At 36.7% G+C, this 27,408-nt stretch overlaps 1 protein-coding gene across 1 annotated transcript in view; it reads right to left on the bottom strand.

Moving 5' to 3' along the window:
* STK4 (serine/threonine kinase 4) overlaps nucleotides 1-27,408 on the bottom strand; it is a 72,216-nt gene that overhangs the window by 36,225 nt on the left and 8,583 nt on the right. Inside the window, exons 3-9 of the mRNA XM_081947007.1 lie at nucleotides 26,560-26,688; nucleotides 22,446-22,560; nucleotides 21,975-22,139; nucleotides 20,582-20,749; nucleotides 18,232-18,369; nucleotides 17,647-17,775; nucleotides 14,322-14,508 (exon numbers count right to left, since the gene is read on the bottom strand). Coding sequence (XP_081803133.1) covers nucleotides 14,322-14,508; nucleotides 17,647-17,775; nucleotides 18,232-18,369; nucleotides 20,582-20,749; nucleotides 21,975-22,139; nucleotides 22,446-22,560; nucleotides 26,560-26,688 — 1,031 coding nt within the window. The remainder of the gene's footprint in view (nucleotides 1-14,321; nucleotides 14,509-17,646; nucleotides 17,776-18,231; nucleotides 18,370-20,581; nucleotides 20,750-21,974; nucleotides 22,140-22,445; nucleotides 22,561-26,559; nucleotides 26,689-27,408) is intronic.

The following is a 27,408-nucleotide window of genomic DNA, read 5'->3' on the forward strand; positions in this document are numbered from 1 at the left end:
TGCCCCCTGGGTAGCTCCTCTTCTGGATCGCAACTCTTGTACTCTTATCTTGTCCACATTCCAGAAGAACTTCCATCAGGGATGGATTATTTTTCAAATAGGAAATAAATGCTTGATGATTCTAGTAATGGAACATATATATTTTCTTGTTTAGAAGAGTTTCACAAGCCTAATTTAAAAACAGGACAAAAATTGGGAATACAATAATTGTATTGTATCATCTCCTAAAATCACTCAGATTAGAATCTTTAGATATCAATTTCTACAGTTTAAAACCCACATTACATCTACACATTACAGCTAGGTTGCATTAACAGAGGGATAGGATCAGGTTCATGTGAAGCATCAATACCACTTTATAAAGCCTTAGTAAAACCATACTAAGAATACTGCATCCGGTTTTGGTCACATTATAAAAAAGATGCAGAGACTCTGGAAAGAGTGCAGAAACGGGCAACAAAGATGATTAGGGGCTGGAGGCTAAAACATATAAGAACGGTGGCAGGAATTGGGTTTGTCTAGTCTGGTGAAAAGAAGGACTGGAGGTGACACGATAGCAATGTTCCAATATTTGAGGGACTACCACAAAGAAGAATGTATTTTCCAAAGCACCAGGAAGGCAAGACAAGAAGCAATGGATGAAAACCAAACAAAGAGAGAAACAACCTAGAACTAAGATAAAAATCTTAATAGTGACAACAATTAACCAGTGAAACGGCTTGTCTTCAGAAGTTATGGGTGCTCCATCACTGGATGCTTTTAAGAAGAGACTGGACAGCCACTTGTCTGAAATGGTATAGGGTCTCCTGCTTGAGCAAGTGGTGGACCTAAAAGACCTCTTAGGTCCCTTCCAACTCTGTTACGCTATTATCACTGCAATGCCCTGGGCCAGTAATTAACATGTAAAATTAGGATGATGAAGACCCTGATTCAAGTCCATTGTTAGCCGGAGAATCACTGCCTTTGAGCCAATTTCCATTTCCTACTCTAGACTAATCCATAGTACTGTAACTGTTGGGGGAAACAATGGGAGGCAATAATGCTATATGAAGTGTAGAGTTCTTAGAAGAAAGACAGGTTATAAATTTAGTGAATAGAGAATGTTGGGTTTAATTTATAAACCATTAAACTATTTCAGCTACTGTTTTGCTTGTATTCTAAAGATTTTTAAGAACACATTAATGATGTTATCAAGGAGTTGTTTCAATGTCATTTTAAATATTTAGGTATCATTTAGATAATGCAATGTTATTTAGATAACACACTAGGAATTTGTTTTCAATTATCTCCATTTCACACAGAGAAGAATCAAGCAAAACATTCAAGAACAAGGGGAAAATAACGCTGTATTTATTTATTTATTTTACAACATTCATTAGCAATAGCCCACTCTGTCATGAGATGTGGAAGTTTGTGGAAATAAATGCCTCATTCTGTAACCAGTTCTTATTTTAAACATATCCTTTTAAGTTACCAATCCAGAGCTAACAAGGAAAGTATTATTCAGAAGTCTGAGTTTCTCCGCGGAGGCAATGGAATAGTCTCGCCTCTATTTTTCTACTCTACAACTTGATGAAATAGCTGTAAATTAACTGAGAAGGGGCAAAAGGCAACAGAGAATGGAGAGAATGGAATGTCGTGTTTCTTTTCACTCCCATGAATGTTCAATTATGAGGTACACATATATGTGACAACAATCTATGCATTGAACAAAATACAAAGCACTCTCAGAAACATTCAACAGATTTATCTAAACTAACAAAAAGGATAAAATGTTTTCATAAAAGCTTTTTTATTTTTCATAGTTAAATTACCCTTCAATGAATTTTGAGAAAGGTCCACATGATGCTGCCCACCCTTATAACCCACTCCTCTTTCCACAAAATGCAAAATTGTTGTATGATATTTATGATTGCTAAACCTTGGTATCCGTCATGTCAATGCAATTTATGGTTATCTAGAAGCTGCATAATAATGTCAACTGAAGCATTTAGTCTGCAATTTTACATGCACGTATATGTTATGGCAGTGGTTGGGCTTCTCAATTAACATGCATAAAGACTGTTCTAAAATTACTGTATCAGTTTCAATGCACAATATTCCAGATTTTGATGGTTCTTCTCTTAAGACATATTAAAGCTCTTATGTAATAAGGCAGACTAAAAACATAATTTCTGCAGCCCAAAAGGCAAAATGCATGGCAATCTAGAATGTGTACCAACTGCGAAATGGAGCAAAAAGAAAAAAAAAAAGGGGGGGGGGAAGAATTACAATCTTCCCAATATATTTTGGAGTTTCTGTAAAACTCATAAAAAGCTTTTCTAAAGCACAACACTCAAAACCATTATTTAATAGCAAACTGCAACATAGTGCAAAATGTTCATTTTGGGCCAGGACAGATGCAAAGGTTCAATGGCATTTGCAGTGCCAGATTTGTGTTGCCTGCTCAGAAACAAAAAATTTGTTTGATTGATTTTTCCTTAATGGAAATTCCACAAGATCAGCATAACCACTAAAGAAGTATCACTCCAAGTTCTTATTAATCTCTGGAGAATTATTTTATGTAAGACCTTCCCAAACAACATCAATGATCATAGAGAAATCTAAAAGGCTTAGTACTGTCTTCAGTGATATTTTAGGTACAATATTTTCACATTAAAATCACGTCCTATTCCAAAGCCAACCAAAATCCCAATTGTTAAACGTTCTATATTCTTGCACATTTTAAAAAAAGTGATTTGCCAAGAAGCTGGCCCATGTCTCTCTAGAATTATGCTGGCTAGTATGCTGGTCAAATAAAACCAAACTGATATGCCCTACATAACAATGGAATTCATGTAAACCGTTTGTCAAATACAGTAACTGCAAAATGAATCATAAAAAGACACTAAATCATCAATACTCCCAGCTTATTTACCAAGATGATTCATATATAAATGTGATATTGTTTTGAAGAGTGATGGATTTCTGCATATAAAGAGCCACCTACACACATTTCTGAATTTGCTCTGCAAGATCAAATCAATGTGTCCAAATTGTTAAAGAAAAATAACTTACTTCTGAAATCTTGGAGTGTTTCACATACTATAATGTATATCTTTTGAAGATTTTTATTAGAATTTTTAACCTGGTATGGTTAGACATAGGGATTATCACAGGCAGTCCAGAACTTGCATATCAAAAAGATCCAAGTACTGGAATACAAACCACTTTTTAAGCCAGGGGGTGTGGAACTATGACCCATTTTATGACTTGGAGACTTCAAATCCCAGAATTCTGGGATTAGAAGTCCCCAAGTCATAAAAGGGTTATAGTTCTATACTTCTGCTTTAGGCGAATATAAGGCTCACTCACAAACCCATTTTCCCCACACATACTTCCAAAATACAAGTGCAAATATGGTGTATATATGCACAAAAAAACCTCCATCTAGAAAATAAGTAGAAATCCTTGTGTTATTTCTCTTCTCTTATTCATTAGTTCTCCGCCCCTCAATTCAAATGCCCCATTTTCCTGTACCTCTTTACCACTCTACCAGCTGATGCTGTCCAATCACTTTGTCACTGCGTTTATTTGGTTTGCCAGTTGTGCCTACATTCTGAGTTATACGGGTAGAATGAACTGACTTCTTATATCTAAGCTTCACTGTGCATGTCACACATTCTTTTATCCGTCTGCCAAGGCAGACAGGAACTCTCTTCCAAAATGTAATCATTAACTTAGTAAGTTTGTATTTTTATTTTCTTTACAATAAAATGTGTTTCTTAGAATATACCTCGGGTTTATTTTGCTTATTTAAAAAGTATGCTTCAAGGAAATGTCACGATTTCAACTCCTCAACTCCTGCTCAACTAAGAGTTCAAAAGCATACAAAAGCAAGTAGATAAACAGCTACCACTTCAGTGGGCAGGTAATAACATTCTGTGTGCCTCGGCGTATAGTCATAAGGGCCCTATGACTACAGAAATGTCTTCGGACAACGCTCAATTTATTAGCTAAGGAACAGACATCAGCACCGCCCCCTAGAGTTGGACTTGACTGGACAGGAGAAACCTTTTACAGATAAATAAATACATATACCACCAGACATAAAACAGTTGTATCACATTGCTGGACTATTTATTTACTTACGGAAATAAATTAAAACTAAAGTAGCACACAAATGTAAACTTTTTATTACTGTTTCATAGCTGTTCATACTATGAGGTTTCAGGCAACTCATTACACAGTTCTGCTTCATTTTGATGTAACCCTACCTGATTTTAATGTAACTGTGTAAAGGACCTGACTAAGTTTCTTAAAACTTTCAACAAGAACAGAACTATAATGCATAGGGAGAAAACAAACAAGAGATTTGCTTACTCCCTGAATGAGCCAGTCTACCTAGAAAGTAGTGCAACATTTCAAAGAATCAGCCATGATAATTCCAGCTCCAACAATGTATATTAAAGTTGCTGCAGTTAAAAAGCAGTTGGAATTTGGGATTGAGCTGGGAGTCCGACGCAAGGTGGACCAACCTCTGCCTCACAGCGCTCCCCTGATGCTCTTAAACAAGTGCCTTTCCCACCTGAGTTTTTTCAAATAATTCCATTTTTTGTATGTCACAAATACCCTACTGGGTGGATAGCAAACACTCTGGGTGCTATATAGTTGATAAGAGAGTGGGTGCCTCAGAGAGCGGTGATGGCTTTAAAAATATTGCAAATTCTTCCATTATCTGCACAGATAGCTAGCCCTCCACAAAAGAGGCCCTTACCAGGAAAAAGAAAAAAAAAGGTATGCCCTAATAAAATAAGAAATAAATTGGGGAGTGAAGCATTTAGTTTTGGGATTTCTGTAACTTCTTTTCTTTTAATAAACCTGGCTAGAGAAGCTTATTTGAGAATCTTAGTTCAGGATGTACTTGGCTGTCCAAAGTGTTGACACTGTGGGATGAAATCTTCTGGCAAATGAGAGCTCAGCAACTGGCCATACCCATCACTGTAGCCCCTCTCTAAGGTCATCTCCCGTATGTTATAAAACTGTAATTTCAAACGTTTAATGAATCAATTTTTATTATTTGTAATCCTATATGTGTGTTGACAAAGACAGAATGAAAAAAACTTTATAAGGATAATATTCTATTCATGGCAGAGACAAATGACAAAGTGAACTCTCATAAAAAGATGGTCAATTGTTAATATTTCAAGGTATGCAAGGGAGTCTGTATATACAGTCTAAAATACTAATATAAATCTTTAAAATGCCAATAGCAATTTAACTGGCATTCCTAGAAGTATTCAAGTATAAAAGTAAACTATAGATTTCTGAATTATTAAGACAAGAACTTTCTCCTGCTTACTGCAATTTTCTCTTTGAAACTCATTTTACATAATGATATGATAAAGTACCACAGAAGTACAGAGTCAAAAAAAAATTGAATGTCTAACTCAGAAATATCGATCACCATAAGTCTTACATTTGGTAATGAGAGACATGTGCTATTTTATTAGATCATAGTAACAGAGGGATAGCAAAAGTAATAGTCAATGGCTAAGATACTATAGAATAAAGAGAAAAAACAGAAGTTGCAGGGGAAAAGGGGGGAGAAGTATCTGCAGGTCCCAGACTGTGTTTCAATGGTTAGATAGCCTAGACCAGGGGTGTCAAACTCACGGCCCATGGGCCGGATGTGTCACGTGCTGGCCCCACCCCCATCTGGTTTAGCAAAGTGGGAAAAGGTCCAATATGTCACATGACGGCACCATGACAATACGGGTTTGACACCCATGGCCTAGACATTTGTATCTGAATACAGATGTTTTTAAACATTTATATTTTATTGTGTTTTTTAATCTAGGGGTTTCTTTTTAATCTAGGGAAACCGTATTGATCACTCTTGAAGATGACTTCCAACGGGACCTGGAGTACCACCGTGCTGATCCTGTTAGATTGACTCTCAATAGCACAAAGCTTCAATAAGTACTCTTCTGAACCACCTGCAACTGTTGGGATTGAAGCAAACTGTTTTGTAGCAATTCTGCCCTTCCCTAAGCAGTGTTGAAAGTGAAGGAGGAAGAAAGTTCATGGTTCTGATCAGCCCAGTATGGGCTGACCCAAGGCATGGGTAACATTTATGAAAGCTCTGGACAAAATCATCTGTTGGTTAATGTTAAGATTATTATCACTATGCTGATGATAACTAAATCTCTACCTTGGGCTAAAAGAGAAATTAAATGGATGGTCTGACCCAGAATCTGGAGACTGTCAGGGACTTGATGGATCGAAAGAGGCTCAAGCTGGATTCCTTGCAAGACAGAGTGGCTGTTTGTTCAGAAATCTTGTGTCTGAGAAGCTCCAAATTTGGCTCTGTATGTGGTTGTTTTTTCCCTAAAGAAGCAGTTCCCTGACCAAAGACTTCAGCAGAACATCTCTGTTTTGTTTAAATGTTTCTTGTTTGCTTTTGACATAACAAGTATGAAGCCAGTCATTGTGTTCCTAATTGGTGGTTATTCAGTAAACCTTAGTTAAACAAACTTTGACTGTGTAGTGTATAAGTCAGGTCTATCATTAAAACAGAAAGATGTGCTCGGTACAAAGTAACCAGCTGTTATTTATCCCCAACTTCTTATGTACTCAATAAAAAACAATTTTGTGATAAAGTGCTAAATGCTTAGACATCAGATCTCAACTTGTATGTAATATCAATAACGCTATATGATTTCAGTATTCTTAAGCTTTACAACTGATAGATTTTTTTAAAAAAATGCATAAAAAGCCATTCTGGAACAGAAAGAACTTATCTGCAACCATAATAAACCCATTTCTTATAAAAGTTATTTTCAAAACTGGAAACCAGGCATAAGGGATAACAGGGAAAAAAAAACCTGTTATTAAAGCACCTTCAGCTCTCCCTTAAAAAAATATGTGATCAATCATGCTTTGTCTATACATTTAAAAGATGCTGTTCTGAGGCTCCTATAATTATACTGTTTCAGATCTCCAATTTTACTGAGAAAATAGAGCCATTGCTCTGCATGAAAAATTACCAAGTGAAAAGTTTATTGAACGAAACAGATGAGCTTTACTTTTCTAATATAATGATATAAGAGAATGACCTTGGGAGACAAAAGGAAGAGCTACATTTTGCTGTTCTCCCTTAGATTGGAGCAAATTCTGTCCCAGCTGCTGTATTAGTTTTATGATAGCATTCTGTAAAAAAAATAGTTACTTATACAGCCATGTGTTTCTGGTGTTGTAATAATGTTGCAGCTGGGTAATGGGTGGGTGGGTAAGTGTCCCCCGAGGACTGCAGACCATTACAAAAAATCCAATCAAAATTTTGTGCCTCTCTTAAGAAAGCAAATAAGAGTCTTAAAAGACTGGGACTATCTCCCTTTGAGATAGTCCAGACAAGAAGCAAAATGATGAGTCCTACCTCTAACTTTGTTGTAAGATTATGTTAACAGAATTTTGAAGGGTGGGAAAATTTTTCCCCTACCTCTTTCTACTCTCTGGAAAACTCAGAGACTCTCTTCTGGGAGATTTCCCACACCTCCTTCTCATCTTCTGTGGACTGCAACTCTTCCTCCTGTCTCCAATGTCATTCCCACTTACCCAAAATAGCAGCCATAATTTTGTGTATAGGCAAAAGTGAAGGTCATCATTTTATGTATGGGTGCAATGCACAGTCTGATAGTACAGAACCATTAGCTTATGAAAGGGTTCTTGAAGAAGAATCTTTGTGCAATTCAGGGATTGCACAAAAAAAAACCCAATTTCTGTCTCCAAGCTCAACAGTAAAAATAGTACTTTAAAATTTGCATGTTTGTTACTTTTGTGATGTCACAATCTCTTCAGTCTGAATGTCCACTGTAAACATAGGATGTTGATACAAAAACATGAAAATTAAAAAGATCACAGTGAACTAAATACTGTACTTAGTACAGAGGAAATCCACATAATCAGAAAGGAATCTAAATCAGAGTTCAGGGGAAAGCTGGACCAAAATGTCATAGATTTCTTGGGATGTTCAATCCCATAGGTTTGAGACACCCCAAGAGTAGTTTTAACAGCCAGATTGTAGTTACCTGCATTGAAAGGAATAAAATGCTCCCCTAGTTTTTTCCTAGTACATATTACATAGTAGTAATATGAGGCAGTGGCAAACATTAAAAATGAAACTAAAGAACATCCTAATTCATGTCAATAAAACTTATATTACTCTTTCACAACATAATACTTATCGGGAGGAAGCAAATATTTTAATTCACTCAAAGAAGTAAAAAGCATTGAACTGCCTTCTTGCCAAAACCAATAAATATAAAAGAATGTCATTCAAGTACCGACCTTGAAAAGAAAAGTACTAGCAAATATTCCATCTCTTGGTCCAAACAATAGCTAAAAAATAAAGCCAATGAGCATTTTCTTAGCAGGGTCTGTTTTACTTCTCAACATTCTTTCTCTAATACAATAATACAATAGTAGAGTTGGAAGGGACCTTGGAGGTCTTCTAGTCCAACCCCCTTGGAGGTATTCTAGTCCAACCCCCTACATTTCTCTATTTTAAATGTTTTTATACCAGCCTTCATCAAAATAGATTTAAGGATGACATAATCATGGAGGACATAGGCTTGAAGGAACCAATCAGAACCAAACACAAAATGCCAGACGAGGGTAGAATATTCCCTACTATGCCCCATGAATTAAACGTTACATATTTCTGACGAACAAAATTTTCACTGAAAATGTGTCTAAGAAGGGGGAAAAAAACCTATTGTTAGTCCCAACAGATAAACAGCATACTTATTTTATGAAGAAACGGTTTATAATTTATTTCTATTATTTAACATCAGGCGTGAAATATGAGCCACTCTAGGATATTAATGACCCCAATTCAATTGCATTTAAAACACCATTTAGTTATAGTGATCATTTCCCATGAAGAATCCTATACAAGGCTGATAAATTTTTACAGCTAAATCAATTTAATGAAATGTGAAAGAAATTATTACCGCAGAAGTGATAAGCAGAAAAAGAGAGCTCTAGAAATAAATGAATGCGGAACACTCCATGTATTGAATATGGCACAAGTCACCTTGCAAAAAATGATATTCTTTTCTAAATTTCAGAGCCACAAAGACAATTGCAGGTCAGCTTGACATTGGTTTTCAATGGATAGGAAACAGTCATCGTAAACATTCTTTACATACCGTGTTCAACAGTGTTTCTCAACCATAGCAACTTTAAGATAAGTAGACTTCAACTCCCAGAATTCCCCAATTCTGCTGCTTGCACTCCTTAACATATTTGTCTCTACACACTCACATGTCTCTTTGCACATCTATGTCACAATCTTCCTTCTTTTTGTTATTTTATTTCTCAGTTTATGAATCTTTTCACATTCTTTTACTTTTGGGGTTTTGCTTGTTTCACTTGCTAGTACCTCTTAAAGAAGCAGTAACCGCCATGAAATATGCATTTGAGACATGTCAGCAGGATGCAATCTTGTCCGCCCACCCACCCCCATTCATCAACTCGTTAAAAGCATATTATCCTGGGCCTGCATCTAAAGGATGTCCAGGTAAGAAAGCCCAGACACATGTATCCAGACCGTCACTGAAACATCTTTTCTGCTTTGCAGCCAAATAACTATATATATCTCTAGACTTAACATGATAGAAAACTCAGAAAAACATTTCCCGATGAATGTAATACTAACACAGATATTTATTTCAGTGTCTCATTTATACATTGTATGTGTCGGGGGTCCCCAATCCCCAGTCTGTGGACTGGCACTGGTCCGCAGCATGCCAGAAACTGGGCTGCGCAAACAAGTGAAGACTAATCCATGGGATCTAGGCAGCACATGAAGCCCCGCTCCCTATGAACCGCGGAAAAATCTCTCTCCATGGAACCATTCCCTGTGCCCAAAAGGTTGGAGGCCACTGGTATATGTGGTGAAGTTTCTGTCTATAGGCGAAAAACAATAAAGGAAACCGCTTAGAAGTAACTTTTTGTGTCTTTCTTGGTTTTTGGAGCCTGACGATATAAATAAATATTAGGGACATACTGTATATACATACCAAACAATCCTTATGCAATAGTTAGAATAATTCAGTAATTGTTTTTAACATTGTTAGTAACACCAAGTTCAGAGTTAACTTTCTACTAATGTATCATTTGAAGTTATGTTGGAGCTCCCCCTTTTGATTAACTGCTGTCATTGCTGTATCTTTTCAACTCACTACAATCCCTATTAATTTAAAGTAGGAAGATTTACTGCAGAATGCACACATCATATTTAGAAATAAAATATCCTGTAGGCAGGGCCGGATTTTCCTATAGGCTAACTAGGCTTCAGCCTAGGGCCTCAAGATCAAGAGGGGCCTTTTATTTTTATTTATTATCCGTGCCACATTTTTTATAAAGGTTAGTACCAATTACAACATGTTTCATTTAATATATTGATATATATCACAGTAATGATGTTTTTATTATCTCTCATGTAATTTACAAACTTAAAAATGGGAGGTGAAAGGGCCCCATAAGTGGAGTAGCCTAGGGCCTCTTTTCATCTAAATCCGGCCCTGCCTGTAGGCCAAGAAAAATTGAGTGGAAAGTTGCAAATTCTATCATGCATTGAAAGATCACATAGATAGAAGTTAAACAATTTAAATCAAGAGCCTCCTCTTTCATCTAAATCCCAAACTGTTGCACTTTTTGTCAGTGAAATAACATAAACCCAAAAATAAACCATGGACTTAAGGGGGAAAAATCTGCCTAGAGCAGAAAAGACTAAAGACTCCATCTTAAATTCCTATCTTATAATGATGTATTTGAAAATAACTATTTAATAAGGCATTCATTGAGAACATATGCTTTGTTCTCAATCTGGACAAAGCAGAAAATAGTCCAAGCAAGCATTTTATAGCCATGTCCACCCGTAGTATAAACATCTGTAAATGTTCTATGTAATAACCATCTCTAATATCTGTGCTACACATCACTAGCTGTGCTACTATGCTACTCACACTAGCTTTTCCTTATTTAAATTTTGTATTAAGCTCAATGGCAGATTCAGATAGCTGAATATTTTTTTGGTTTTGCTTTCCATTAAGTTTCACAACTTATTATGCATTTTGCACCATCTTAGTGACGTTCTCAGTAACATAACATCAGTAACATTCATACCCAATTGGATGCCTTAGTTACAAACAGATAAACATTTAATAAGAAAATACACTAGCATTATAGCTCTAAAGCCAAAACTTCTGCTAACAGAAGGGCATGGAGTATAAGATATAACTATAGAACTGAGAAAATGCAAGAGGATACAAAAAGAAAGATAAAGAACAGCAATCAAGAGACAAATCACCTGTTGAACTAGAACTAATGAAAGTGAAAGCACCAGAACTATGAAAATAGAACCCACATGATGTTGTAAATGCAATTGTTTTACCAGTTTCTGGTGAGCATGATGGGCACCCAGACTTTCAGACTGAGTCAAGAAATGATCCCTGAACCACTGAAGAGCTTAGTTTTTTTTCCTTATTTAAATTAAGATTAAATACAGTGATATGGTGGTTGTGCAACCTAGGTGGATTAATATTCAAAGAATTAGTGCAAAGTAGAATAACCTGAGTAGACAATTAACAATCTATCTGCCAGTCTCTGGCATCACCTTGGTTCTACATGGGCTAAAAATCAGGTCATGAATTCATGAACCTTGCAACAAAATCAAAACACAGTGGCCAATCCAAAATATATGTCCAATATTCAAGGAGATATAACAGCACCTAGTATAGAATTCAAAGCAGAACTCTTGATCACTATAAGTTCTGCAAGTTCAGATATGGGTAAATCAAAAAACACACTAGTCTGTGTCTATTTGACTATTATGCTTAATAGTCAATAATTTAGTCAATATTTTCTCAACCTGATTTCCCACGTTTATTGATCTATAATTTAACCATGCAGAATTGGCTGAGAGAACAGTAAACTAAAATATGATGTGCTAAATTGTGATTGCTTGGTCTCTTAATAATCACTATTATTTTCCCTTATTCTTGTTTAGAATTGAACCTTATTGAGAACTGCTGGGACCATTTTTATGCTGTCAATCATTACATACTCTAGAAGAAACTCTCCCAATAAGGACTGATTCCCAATAAGCCCTTTTTCAAGGGATGACTTGTTCTTCAAATGTCTATGTCTCCTTAAGCTTAAACTCACAAAATGCTTGGGTTTCTTGAGCTTTGGACATATTTTTCAGAATTAGGTCTGATTATTTAGCCTCCTGTACTTCTAAACAATGAATGGACCTCAGAACTTCAAGATTTTATCTCCAACATTTCAAAATTCTATGGCAAACTAGTCAAATTTCAGAAATATTATTTTCTTTTCTTCAAAATAAAAAGGGAATGCAACAGTGGTGGGTTCCGGATCCCGTCACAATCAGAACGCTGCGATGAGGCCGGGCATCCACCTCAGGCACGCGCGCTACGCACACATGCGCACCCACCACCTTGCGACGCTCCAGCTGTTCACCGGAGGTTGCGCAGGCGCTGTACACTGCGCGTGCATGCGCAAAATGGCCCAGTTGGCTTAAATACACGTAAGGAATGCGGATGGGCCCTCCAAAACACCATTCCGGTACGGTGGCTGCTGCTCCCAGCTGCCACCGGTACATCCGTACCAGGGTGTACCGGCTGTAACCCACAACTGGAATGCAAGTGGAGGGAAAGCATCTACTCTGATCCTAACACACACACTAATGTTTTTTTTTTAAAGGCTGAAATCTTACCACCAACATTTGGTAGCACAGTGGGGGCAGTCAGGCATTTATGGTAAAATTGATGATAGCACTAGAGGTCTCCTGCTTTCTTTCTCACCCCCCCCCCAAAAAAAAACATTTAAAAGCACAGCAAACTGGAAAAAATGTTTAACCATGACTCCTCTTGGGATGTTATCATGTCATCCAGATGTTATTTTGCAGATCAGATTTTCTCATGGTAGAAATGTTTTTTTGGAATATGAATGATGTAATGGGAGTAAAATACTACTTTGAATTTTCATTTCGTTTTCATTTATACAATAGTATTTAACAAAATTTCAGTATGTTAAACAAAAACCAGCAGATACAACTACACAATTTACAAATTACTAAATGGTTTTTTTAAAACTTTATTTTCATAGTAATAAAACCCTCTACAGAGAGACCAATCATGATAAATATGAGCCTGTCTGTCATTACAAAAAAACCATTTAGGTCAAAAGAACAAAATTCTAAAATTTTCCCATGGAAAGACATAATCAGAAGAATTCAAACTATGTGGAGGAAAATAACTTATAACAGCTCACAGGAAGTTAGAGCAGCAACTAACTACATTATCCACTTAGCTTTGTAATTTGAAACCGCAAACATACAAAGCAGCCATCTGCCAGTGGTGTGCCCCAAAAGCCACACTAAGTCTTTGCCCCTCCCCTGGCCAGTTAGGACAGGATATGGGATAGTGGCAGAACCTTTCAGTTCCATCATACCTTAAATTTATATAATGGCAGCAATGACAACTACAAGCTGATGCTTTTCAAATCAGGTTACCAGAAGATACTTAATATCCCACAAACATCTGTTTCAAATATAGTCCTCTCGCTAGCACTTTGAGATGGCTGATATTTGAGAAATATAACCTGATCACCTGAAAGGGTCCTTTGGGGCCATTTGCTGTGCTAGTATTAAGCTGATAAAAAGAATGTTTTACTGTAATAATAACATCATTTTTACCAAACCTGCTCTTGTATAAATGCCTCAGTGGATAAGTCGATCCTCAGTTTTTTAATCAAAATGTATCACAAATGTGCCACTAAGATGTCCTGCATTTTTCATAGCACTTTTGTTAAGGGGTCTGTTATCCACATGCATCTATGGAAAATACAGGTACTTATAAAATGTGTTACCATATATACTTGTAGATCAACCCAACCAGATGTTTTGGGTGCATTTTGGCATTAACAATTCTAAATTTATTCACAATATATACGGCAAATGATTTTATTCAACAGCTAGCACCATATTTATTGTATGCTGTTGCTACATAAAAAGTTCATTCATAAGAGTCTTCTTCTAGACCAATTAAATTTGTGCATCCAAGTGTGACAAGCAGTAGCTGTAATACCTCCTTCTAAAACAAGGAAGTTCTTCTTACCTAGCAGAAACAACCAAATTTACATGAATTATCACCTTTATTGGAAATATATATTTTAGTAATTTTTTTCTATATTGAATTCCTGAACATCCTTTTTCCTGATTTCGCTGAATAATACTTTTAAAAAGGACTTACTTTTCATGGTCCCCTCATCTTCCTCATCTTCTGCATTTATGACCATTGTTCCTAATTGTGATGCTAAAGTGTCATTGTATTCTATCATGGTATTGGCACCTTCACTCATTCCACAAGCAGCTCTGATTGTACCCGACTCTTGTCCCCTTGCTCGAACCATGGTCCTAGAATCAATTTCATCTTCTTCCTGCATTGAGTGAGAAGAAAAACTTCTCATGTAAGTAAAGTAACTCCAGTCGTCTAGAATCATTCAAGGCATCAAGGTTCTTCAATTACCATTAAAACAGAAGTGAAGCAAGAATAGAATTCTTTATTGGACACACAAGGAATTTGTCTTTGGTAGATATGCTCTCTGTGTACATAAGGGAATAAAATACATTAATCAAGAACAAAAAGTTTCAACACTTAGTGATAGTCAAGGTTACTAATAAGCTATCAAATCATAATAGGAAAAAAATAACAACAATATAATTAGAAAGATACAAGCAACATGCTTATAGTCATAAGTGTGGAGAGATAGATACTAGGAAGAAAGATAAGAATAAAAGTAATACATTCTTAGTAAAATATTGACAGTGTTGTGGGAATTGGTTGTTAAGCATAGTGATGGCATTCGAGAAAAAACTGTCTTTGTGTCTAGTTATTCTGGTGTGGTATAGCATCGTTTTGAGGGTAGAAGTTGAAACAATTTATGTCCAGGATGTGAGGGGTCTGTAGATATTTTCACAGCCCTCTTTTTGACTCGTGTAGTATACAGGTTGGTGTAGTATACAGGCCTTCCATGGAAGGCAGGTTGGCAGAAATTGTTTTATCTGCAGTTCTAATTATCTTCTGAAGCCTGTGTCTGTCTTGTTTGGTTGCAGAGCCAAACCAGACAATTATGGAGGTGCAGATGACAGACTCAATAATTCCTCTGTAGAACTGAATCAGCAGCTCTTTGGGCCATTTAAGCTTTCTCAGTTGGCGCAGAAAGAATGTGTGGTTTGTTTCCAAATTTACTTCTAAAGCTCATCAAACAGCATCAGATAGGTAGTCCTTGACTTACGACCGTAATTGAGCCCAAAATTTCTGCTGTTAAGTGAGACATTTGTTAAGTGAGTTTTGCCCCATTTTACAACCACTCTTGCCACACTTGTTAAGTGAATCACTGCAGTTGGTAAGTTACTAACCCGGCTGTTGGGTGAATCTGGCTTTCCCTACTGACTTTGCTTGACAGGAGGTTGCAAAAGCTGATCACGTGATCCAGGGACACAGCAACGGTCAAAGATATGAACAGATTTCCACTTATCTGAATTTTGATCACATGATCATGGGAATTGCTACAAAGATTATAACTGTGAAAAATGGTCGTAGGTCACTGCTGTTGTAACTTTGAACGGTCGCTAAATGAACTGCTGTAAGTCGAGGACTAACTGTAATTTGTTTTCTTTTCTTGGCCACAAATGGACAGTGAAATATTCCTTCATGAGATTTATTTTGTGACTGGAAGAAAAGACAAGGGGATGGCCTCCAGAAACGTGGTTGAAATTACAATGGCAATGGGTACACTATTGGAAGACCTGAAGGACCATGCTGGGGACTAATCATCTTGGAGGAAATTGATCTATGTCACAGGTCTTCAAACTTGGCAACTTTAAGGCCTGGAGAATTCTGGGAGTTGAAGTCCACAAGTCTTAAAGTTGCCAGGTTTGGGGACTGGACTCCGATCTATGTGGTCACTGATGCTAACTTGATGGCCCACAATTCTGTCATTAAACGCCAAGAATGCAAGGCATGGGAACTAGGGATATTAATACATTTAAATTATATCTAATGAACTGTAGAGAAACATTTGTAACAGAGCAATCATGTTTCTAACTGAACTGGCTTCAATATATCAAAATGACCAGCAGGCAATAAGTTAGGGTGGCTAAAACAAAAAAGAGTAGCAAACTTATGAGAGGCAGCAAATACTACTTTTTGAAGTTGTCTCCAACCTCTTTGTTAGAGAAATTAACAAAGTTCACTAAAACGACTGCCTTATTTAGAAAAATACAAATAGAAGAAAAAAGCAAACTTATTTAAGAAGATGTTATACTTCTGAAGTAGATAATATAGCAATAACACTTAGACTTATATACTGCTTCACAATGCTTTATAGCCCTCTCTAAGCGGTTTACAGAGTCAGCATATTGACCCACCCCCCCAACAATCTGGGTCCTCATTTTACCGACCTCAGAAGGTTGAAGGATGAGTCAATCTTGAGCCCGGTGAGATTCAAACTGCCAAATTGCAGGCAGTTTGAAGGTAAGCAGAAGTAGCCTGCAGTACTGCATTCTAACCACTGTGCCACCACAGCTCCATATAACTGATGGATTGCTCACAGTTCAAAGCAGGTGTCAAAAACCTTGCCTTCCTGAGTGCGATAATTGTGCAACCACTATAGTTTATTTGTTTGTTTATTAAACTATACCCATCTTTCATTTGAGAGCTCAAAGCAGCATTCATATGTTCCTTCTTCAGGTGCCTTATGGGGCTGAGCCTTGGCTTTCTAGAGTTTCATGGAACCTGCCAACATCTCATCTCTCCCAATACACAACACGCAAAAAACCTTAGAGAGGTTACACCTACTATCCCCAAAGGAATGATCCTGTTACTTCTCTTCATAGGATAGGAAGGAAAGCGGTGAGGGCCAAAACATTGGGAAAAACTGCAGCAAGTTCATCTTATAGTCTGTTGATGCTTCACCTCTAAAGACGTGATTTTTTTTTAAAGGAAAAGTTTCTACATTTAAGAAATTAAGAAATGCCAGAGCAGGGGTTTGCACTAGAAGCAGTGGTGGGATTCTGCCGATTTAACAACCGGTTCGGAGATCGCGTGCTCCGCGCATGTGCACAGTTTTAACAAAACTTACCTGCCACGTTACTTCTGGGGAGTAACACAGCTGAGACGCAGCAATTCTCTCTGCCATGCGAATCCGCTGAGAGGATATAGGTAAGTGAAGCTCAGGGGCGGGCAGGCCTACCTGATCATCGGAGCGAACTAGTTCGCTCCCCAGCTGATCGTCAGAACTGCCGGTTCGCCCAAACTGGTCCAAACCAGCTGAATCCCATCCCTCACTAGAAAACCTCCAAGGTCCCTTCCAACTCTGTTATTCTATTCTATTCCAAATTAATTACTATGTTGTTTTTAATTTTCAAGTTATGTCACATACTACTCAGAACCGGTCGGAACAGATTGCTACACAAATAGTAGCAATAAATAAATATTAAACAATAGAGTGAACAGTATGGGGAAAAAGTGTTTACAATGCTACTACAGAAAATGTTATGGCTTTATTACTCACTGAATTTTCTTCATCATCATGAAACATGTCCCGCTGTTGAGCCTGCTGCATTTTTAGTTTAATATCCATTGCCTCATTAATCATATCTCGCAAGATGAAAACTCCTTTGGCATTTTTTACAAATGGGTGCTAAAAAAACAGATATTAAATTTTTAACATAAAAGTTAAAGGCAGTAGGGAAAAAAAATCAGATTTCAAAATTGTGTTAATACAACTCTAAAGAGAATGCTAGTAGTAACTTTAATGCAAAACCAGGTCAATTTTGTTCAGCTTATTGTATATAATTTATACATAAAATGAAAAATTGATAACACTATTCTATAATATTTTAATAAACAGAGAAGTCCAATCTGCAGGATTTCAGCATCTTTGGAAACTCCCAAACTCCCAAGCAAAATTCAGAGACATGATTTTTCAAAGTTTGATACAATGAAATTGAAAGACAAAAAAAAGGAAAGCTTCTCATTCTCTTCTCATCCCCATTAAAAGCTTAGAAGAAAACTCTTACTTTGTTAAGCTCTCCAAACATGTACGTGGAGAGAAGGGCTCCATATTTCCTTCTATTCCAGAATAGCAGATACTAACCTGAAGCAATTGCGTAGCAGTGGCTCTTTGTTCTGGACACTTCACAAGACATTGTTTTACAAAATCTGTAAATTCGTCTGACCATAGCTCTGGTTTTCGAAATGTTGGTGGTGGATTTGTTGGAATCATGAAAATTGCCTGCAAATAACAATATTGGTTTTTGCCCTTTGCTCACGTTGTATCTAAGCAAAAAATTGATGCACAAGAAAAATACTTTCAAGAGCCCAAAGGGTCAAAGCTTCCCTATCATTTTTCTGTAGATCAAAAATGGGAATACAACTATTGGCTATACAACATGTGGCTATTTTTCTAATCACAACTACTAAAAACTGGTGGCACAAGTTTCTGCCATACTGACGTTGGAAAGAGATGAAAATTATAGCATTAATCCTGAAGTAGGTATTCAAAAAAAAAAAAAAACCTTTCTCAAGAACCCAAAACCTTCCCAGATGTAAAATGGGTCCATATATAATGTCATTCTTGGCCTCACAGAAAATATTAAAGGACAGCAATGTCCCACTTCAGAGCACAAGGCTGAAACAGGACATTCCTCTAGTCTTCTTCAACATATTAAATGCAATGGCACCCCAACTATCTGAATGGCCCAGATTGGAAAAACTGTTCTAGTGGTCATCCTCTGTTTCAGTATACAGATAGTCCTAGACTTACAACGGTTCATTTTGTGACCATTCAAAGTAACAACGGCACTGAAAAAAGTGACTTATGACCGCTTGTCACATTTACGGTATTTTTCGGAGTGTAAGACACACCTTTTTCCCTCAAAAAAGAGGCTGAAAATCTGGGTGTGTCTTATACACAGAATATAGCATTTTTTGCCTCCTGAAACCCCACTGCCTTCACCAAAATGGCAATGCATAGCTTGTAGGAGGCTTTCAGAGAGCTCCTGGGGGCTGGAGAGGGCAGAAATGAGTAAAAAACGGCCCATTTTTTGCTCAATTTTGCTTCCCCACCCAGCCCCCAGGAGCTGCCTCTATAAGCTTCCTATCCATGCCCTTTTTTTGCAAACGGGTTGTTTTTTGCTCGTTTTTGGCACATACACCCTGAGGAGCACTCTACAAGCCTCCTAAGGGCTAGTCATGCCCTTTTTGTGAAAAAAAACAGGCCCGTTTTTGCGAAAAACAGGCTGTTTTTGGGAGGCTTGCAGAGTGCAAAAACTTTTTTTTTTTTAATTTGCCACTCCAGTACATCTTATACTCTGAAAAATAAGGTACAACTGTTGTGGCATCCCCATGGTCATGTGATCAAAATTCAGATGCTTGGCAACTGGTTCATATTTATGTGGCTGCAATGTCCCAGTGTCATGTAAATCCTTTTGCGACCTTTTGACAAGCAAAGTCAATGGGGAAGCCAGAGTCACTTAACAACAGTATTACTAACTTAGTAACTGCAGTGATTCACTTAAGAAATGTGTCAAGAAAGGTCGTAAAATGGGGCAAAATTCACTTAACAAATTCCTCACTTAGCAGCATAAATTTTGGGCTAACTGTGGTTGAAAGTCGAGGACTACCTGTAATTAGCAACAGCACTACAGTATATTTCAACATGGGCTACTTTACATATTTGCATTCAAATGACTTTGAACTTTACTGAATCCAACTTCCTGCTTGAAGTGGGTTGAAAATGATAAAATTTTATTCTCTAAGAAGACTTATGTTTCACACAGATGTTTCACTTATGCACATAGTCCTCACTTCATTATGGCAATTGGAAACTGCACTTCATCGCTCAGTGACACAATCTTAACACGCAATGTCACGTGTCCACACTGATTTAAAAACAGCAGTTGGCAATGAAGATTGCAAATGGCAATCATGTGACTATGGACATTGTGACATTGTAATTGCAAGCTGAATGCCAAGCACCCAAATCACAACCACAGGGACACAGGAACCACCACAACTATAAGGATTTGTCATAAGTGAATGCGTGGTCATTCAACGAGACTGCCTGTATTGCTGTTTACAAAGGAAGGGAACTTGAGGCTTCAGGCAGACCATTAAAAGTTTTGGAATATAGCTATAGCTATTCTAAGAGTAGACAGAAAACTATTTTTTTTAATATGATGGGAGAAATTATTAAGTGTATGCAGTATAGACATATTTAGTAATCAAATTTAGTTTTTGTTTTATGCCTGCAAAAAGTTAGGCAAATCTACTTTACTACGCACAGTATCCTCATCGTGCACGTGGAATTTTATGAAGCTGGTGTTTAGAGACTACATCTAGCAAAGTAGGGTCAAACCAAAGATAATGAGAACTAGGGCTCAACTTTACTAGTGCATTAAAGCTACAATCATCTTCCTATCTTGGACCAGATACCCAGCATTTACCCTCATTGGATGGATATCAGCATATGGAGGTTTTCCTTCAGCCATTTCAATGGCAGTGATACCCAGAGACCATATGTCTGCCAGACAATTGTATCCAATTTCTTGGATCACTTCAGGTGCCATCCAGAATGGAGTTCCTATCACGGTATTTCTTTTTGCCATAGTATCCTATGAAGGGAGACAAATTTTTAAGGAAGTTAGCTATTTAAAAGGGATCTGGTAAAAGCATCTGCTGATCAATTGTTCAAATGCTTTCAAATTTTCTGTAAGCTATACTATAACCTCATATTACAGATATTGTAAGCTATATTAAACATCTCTGCACCAGATTGGTGTGGTGGTGAATATGCTCTTCTAGAAAACAGGAAACTATGAGTTTTAGGCCTCTCTTAGACAAGAAAGCTGGCTGGATGACTTTGGGCCAATCATTCTCTCAGTCCAACTCACCTCACAGGGTTGGTGTTGTGGGGAAAACAGAAATAAGTTAGCCATCCTGAGTTACATATACATAAGGAAAAGTGGGATAGAAATATAATGGTAACCCATCTCCTAGAATTTTCAACATATTTGATAGTAAAGATGGGCAAAATACTCTGTACAGAGTAGCTTGGCTCAAGTTGCTCATGCCTCCACTGGAACATATAACTTTGTTTCAGGAAGGAGAAGGAGAGCCAAAGAAAAACCCAAAGGACATTAGTGGATAAGAGAAGAGAGAGGCAGAAAGACCAAGAGAAAGGATATGATGCTTCTGGTAAGGTGATAGGACTTTTTGCTGAACTATGAGTGATGCTCCCAATCCAGCAGAATGGCAGAAGGGAGAGAAAGGAAAAAAGTGGAAGAAGATTACAGATAGCCAAGCTGGTAGGATATGCTGGGTTGAGAGCAATGCACATCAACCTTGTCCTATTCAACCTGTCTGGATTTTGTTTCATTCAAAACCTAAATAAGCAAAGCATTCTGAATTTCAATTTTTCTAGATTATGCCTGGCCTGAACAAGTTAGCAAAACTTAGAATCTAAAGGTTCTGGGTTGAAAACACTTCTCCTGCTTTGTGCACATTCAAGTCAATACAGATACATTCAAATGAAAATAGATAATTTCTAAAAATCTAAAGCTTACGATCTTACAAAATCAGATTTATATATGCCAGTAGTTCTCCCGTGACCATCTCATATTAAACAGCAACATATGATCCAGAAAATATACTCCTGCTTGGTTTACATATATTGAACTAGAATGCTTATTTGGATACTGGCATTTTGTGATGTTTGCATCCAGTCAATACGGTTTGTAAAACACTGTTAATACATTACTATGCTCCCAACGGTGGCTTGTTAAACAATCAAGTCTTTGCACAATATAGGAAGAGTTGTATCAGTAGTTCTGCACTTACAGTAAGCTGGCCGGCTACCCCAAAATCTGCAAGTTTAGCATGTCCTTCTGTATTAAGTAATATGTTGCCAGCTTTGATGTCACGGTGTATTTTCCTCATGAAATGTAGGTATTCCAGTCCTTTCAGTGTTGATTGTATTATTGTAGAAATTTCATCTTCCATCAACTGTAGAAGGAAACTTACTAAATGAACAAATAGTCATTGCTAAGACACTATTATTGTCACTTAAAATACATGTCTTCTATTAGGATAAGGGATGGAAAAGGCTGCAAGAGGATAATGCAACTTATTGATTTCCAGTAATAACAAATTTCCAGTGGAACATAAGGAATGTTCAATTTTTGCACTTTCACATTTTTGATCACTTAATAAACCAGGCTAACGTTTATAAAGTTCATCAACTTTTATTCAAACTTTTTATCCAAAAAATCCCCTCAAGCAAATTTATTCAGATCCTAAAGCAGCACATACCGTTTTATTTCGTAGTCGAATTATATCAGACACAGATCCGGCACCGCAATATTCCATTACTATCCAGAGGTCCGTGTTCTTAAAATAGCTGCCATAATATTTGACTACATGAGGACTAAGGAAGACAGAACGTATTACTGAATTGACTCAAGTGCACATTTTGAAAAAAGAAAAAAAAAGCCAGCTATGAATCAACCTACAATCCTAGGATTCGGGGAGCATTAGGATCTTAAGAAAAAGTATAAACTCAGAAAAATTAAATTCCATTCTCTGGTCTTCAATTATGTATTTCTTACTCCTATTTCAAAGGAGAACATTTTTTTTTGCACAAGGCAACTCATGCAAGTGGAAGAGCTGCATGATTTAGCTGGCATGCTCTAAGGATTGAGCTAGCAAGGCAAAAATCTCTTAGCTGCAGACCTTGGCAAGACCATTCTGTAAATATGGGACAGCACTTTCCACATTCTGTTCTGGGAAAACACTCAAAAATTACTAGTACCATGAAAGACAAGTGAACAAGAACTAGGATTTAAGTCTTGAGTGCCCATCTGACTATCTCTTTCCCTCATACATATTTACCCAGGCAAAGCTGGATTCCTGGATTCTAGGTAGCTATGATTTAATTAGCAATACAAGTTTTATTTAATGGTGTTAAGTCTTTGAAAGGTCTGCTGTTATTTAGCTATGACTATGGGAATGATAGCTGAGTATCTGAAGTCATGTTTATCTGAAGTCCAGCACTTCCAATAGCTACCTAATATTTTACAGGAAATATACTGATAAAATAAAATAATTCAGTTCAGGTATGAAATGTTATTCAAGTTGAGAATTTTTATAACCATTATATTGATATTAGCCACAACTTTTCAAAATTCATTCCTGTAGGTTTAGTTTCTTATAATAGTATATGCTGTATATATAATAGTACATTTAACAGAGGAAATTGTGCAAAATATATTTTCATTGTTTTCTACCTGTTATCTTACTAACATTTAAAACATTTCTTTAAACACCCATACATAGTGAAAACAATCAGCTCACACAGAGTTCCCCTGATGTATTGTTCTATAGAAATTCTTCAGTTGTTTTAAAATAACAGCAATGAATGAATGGTTCATGAATGGTTTACATATTCTTGCTGTAGGAAAGGTGAGTCCTCTTCCTACACCCCCTCCCCCCCCACACACACATTCTTGCTTCCTTTGTACACTAGTGAAAATCTGCTCTAAAGCATTTGGGGAGGGGGGGCGATTCTTGTAAGGAGGATAGGCAAAGACAAGGAGAATGTTTTTCCTCAATTCTTTCATCAGATCTCATTCTCTTCAGCAAATGGAATAATCCATTATGAATCAAGTGGGACAGCTTCACAGTTTTAACGTATTTCAGATTGCTATGCTTATTCGTTATTAATCTATTTTAAATGAAAATGCATAATTAAATCATGCAAACTCCTTTCAGCACCAATAGGTTAGGGTTATGGTTTATACATATTTCTTTTAAAAAGATCACATGGACTTTTGTGTATCTACTAATATTCCAATAATTTTCCAAGAAATCATTTCCAATAAAAATATTTTAACACAACATTTAAGCTTTTGTATTTCACCCTTCTTTAAATAAACTGAAAATTTCCGAAAAAACAACATCTAATCACTTTATTACAAGCTAAACATTTAATCACTTTAATTTAAAAATAAATTCCTGTAGTGCAAGAGGATTGTGGGAAATTGACAGAGCTCTCTTATTTTGGGGGGGTTGCCACGAAGAAGAGGGAGTCAAACTATTCTCCAAGGCACCTGAGGGTAGAACAAGAAGCAATGGGTGGAAACTAATCAAGGAGAGAAGCAACTTAGAACTGAGGAGAAATTTCCTGACAGTTAGAACAATTAATCAGTGGAACAGCTTGCCTCCAGAAGTTGTGAAAGCCCCAACACTGGAAGTCTTTAAGAAGATGTTGGATAGCCATTTGTCTGAAACTGTATAGGGTTTCCTGCCTAGGCAGGGGGTTGGACTAGAAGACCTCCAAGGTCCTTTCCAACTCTCCTATTGTATTTACAAAGTTCAAAACAACCTAATGAGGCGAGACTATATAGATCAATATGGCCAATTTAATAAAACATTTGTATTTAGAATACAAATACAAATGTATGCAAATACAATAACTAAAAGCTTCAGTTGTTCAGAAAGAATAGAAGCAATAGAAAAGGACGACACATTTAACTCTTTATTAAAAAATATCCACATCTGCCCTGATATCCAGTAGTGATTTAGGCTCTGCTGTTGAGAGCGTCTCTTATCAAAATAAACAGGCCCTGCTGGTGTCCACTTTTATGATTGGAAATTCCTGACAACTTTCTCCTTCAGAGGGAAGAGACAGAAGAAGAGAACATGCTAAACAGGCCTTGGACTTAACTAACACAAAATATTTGGTAGACGAAATGAAAGCAATGAAAACTTTGAGGAAAGTTACATGATAGTATATAGTTTCTGCTATTAAGAGAAAATAAAGATCAATATAACTGAGTATTATCTTGAACTTCAGATTTAATAAATTCAGAACAATGAAAAGTGGATCTCTGAAAGGTGCTCAAAATGGATGGGAGAAGAAATAAAACACTAAAAGCACAATAATGACTAATTCCAGCAGAAGATAAAGGAAAACAGCAGAAGCACTTTAGGTGGCAGTCCAAACAGTTTAGCAAAAATTAAGCAAGGAAGGAACATATAGAATTAGGATAGCCAAAATTGTAGGTGGTATCAGGAAAGGTCAAGCTCAAAATGAGCCAGTCAGTAAAGAGTGCTAAGAATGACAAGAAGGATGTCTATGGAGATTCTCAGTTATTCAGGTGACTGTTGTCCCAAAGGTGCTATTGCAAGAGGCTGCAGGACTCTTTATTTTTCCTTGAAGACATTTCACTTCTCATTCAAGCTTCTTCACTTCTGACTAAATGGTGGAGAAGCGAAACATCTTCAAGAGCTGAAGAAGCTTCAAGGAAAAACAAAGAAAGTCCAGTTGCCTGTTGGAAAAGCAATTTTGGAATGACAAAAAAGGCTTCTTCAGGTATGGTTAAAAAGAAAATAAAAAAACATTTAATGACTGTTTGGTGAAAATGATAATATCCTAACTGTTAAGAAAAAGAAAAACTGCATAATTCCTACTTTGATTTAGTTCTCTGAGAAATCTTAGAGAATGGGAGATGGGGTCAGCCGAATTCCGTCCAACTACAGAAAGGCAAAATAGAATTCTGAATACTTTAGACCAGGGGTCCCCAATCCCTGGTCCTTGGACCAGCACCAATCTGTGGCATGACAGCAACCGGGCCGTGAAACAAGCAAAGACCCATCTGTAGTTTGCAGGCAGTATGTGAAACCACGCCCCCTCCAGTCTGCGGAAAAACCTTTCTCCACGGAACTGGTCCCTGGTGCTCAAAAGATTGAGGGCAACGGCTTCTGATTATTTCATCTGAAATTTTTAACCTGAAACATTCTACAGAAGATTATAGCGTTTGATCTACAGCATCTAAAAACAGTACTATGGTTTGCCCAAAACACATCTTGCCAGAGTAAACTTATCTAGTAATTTTATTAGTAGGTTGTGAAATGCTATAGACATAACTTAACTTCGTATTTAATGAGAACAAAATCACTAGAGAAATAGGATGAAAATAACAGAATAAACTGTAAGAAAGAAGAATGCAAAGTTCTCAAATTATGAAATAAATTGAAGGTACAGATATTGGTCCTCTTGGTAAAGCACACATGAGGTCTAGTGGAATAATATAACTAACATCCAACAGAGTGACATAGCTGCCAAAAAACAAATGCAATTTTAAGCTAAATCAACAGCTATCTGGTTTATAAATCTCAGGAAGCAACAGTTCCACATAGGCTGTATTCCTTTTAAGTACTGTATGTTGTCCTTTCCCCTACATTTTAAGAAAAATCAGAGGCAGAAAAAGAAAATAAGGGACATTTGATCAGAAGACACTATAGGAACTGACTGTGTTTAGCTCTGAGAAAAATTATGACTTACATCCCCATATGATAACATTTCTAAAATGAGAAATAAGAGATTTCCCACAGGTGAATGAAAATACTGAGTTCTGATACTTACCTATCACATTGTTGCATTATTGATATCTCCTTAATAATCTCCTGCAAATCAGATTCAACAGGAACTTGCTTAATTGCAACAACTTGGCCAGTTTCTTTATGGATAGCTTTGAATACGCTGCCATAGGATCTATAACAAGAAACCCAAACTTGAAACTCAAAAAGGGCAATAAAAGAAGCTTGTTCATTGTGATGTACCACTAGCTGCACCACTACCCCATGGTTACATTCATATCTTATTATCATTTCATTGATTGAAACTTCATTCCAATTTTCTCCTTCAAATAAACTGATAAATTTAAACGTTCAAATATTTTTGCTACACACAAATATGTAAGTTTGGATTATTTTCCTCAAAAAATCAAGGGATTCTTTCCTCAATAAATTAATGAAAATCAATGTTCTGACTCATTTAATTGAGTTTTTAAATTTAATTTTAGAACTTGTATAGAGAACAGATCATATCATCGATCATATATGCAGAAATATTGAAAATGGTTCACCAAACTTTAAAGTACCACTGTATATAAGAAACATTACTGGAATAAACTGTTTTAATACTCCTAATGTGGGGGAAAAAATATTTGGAGGAGAAACATAACTTTTTTTTTCTCAGAAGCTGATTTTTTAGATTTTAGAAGCTAAAAACTAGACTAGCATAAATATTCATCACTAATCAATGTTTTTATTTAGTGGTATACAAGTTATGCACCAGTGACATTATTTAACTTTAAACGTGCCAAAGATTAATCAACTTGTTTCATTACTAGAAATGTACTGGGGAGTATATTTTGCATGATTAATCTTGCTTTTGGAAAGAGTGTGATGTAAATCACGCATGGCACTGCTG

The sequence above is a fragment of the Natrix helvetica genome (assembly GCF_964273705.1).
Source record: "Natrix helvetica genome assembly, chromosome: 3".
Classification (NCBI taxonomy): Eukaryota; Metazoa; Chordata; class Lepidosauria; order Squamata; family Natricidae; genus Natrix; species Natrix helvetica.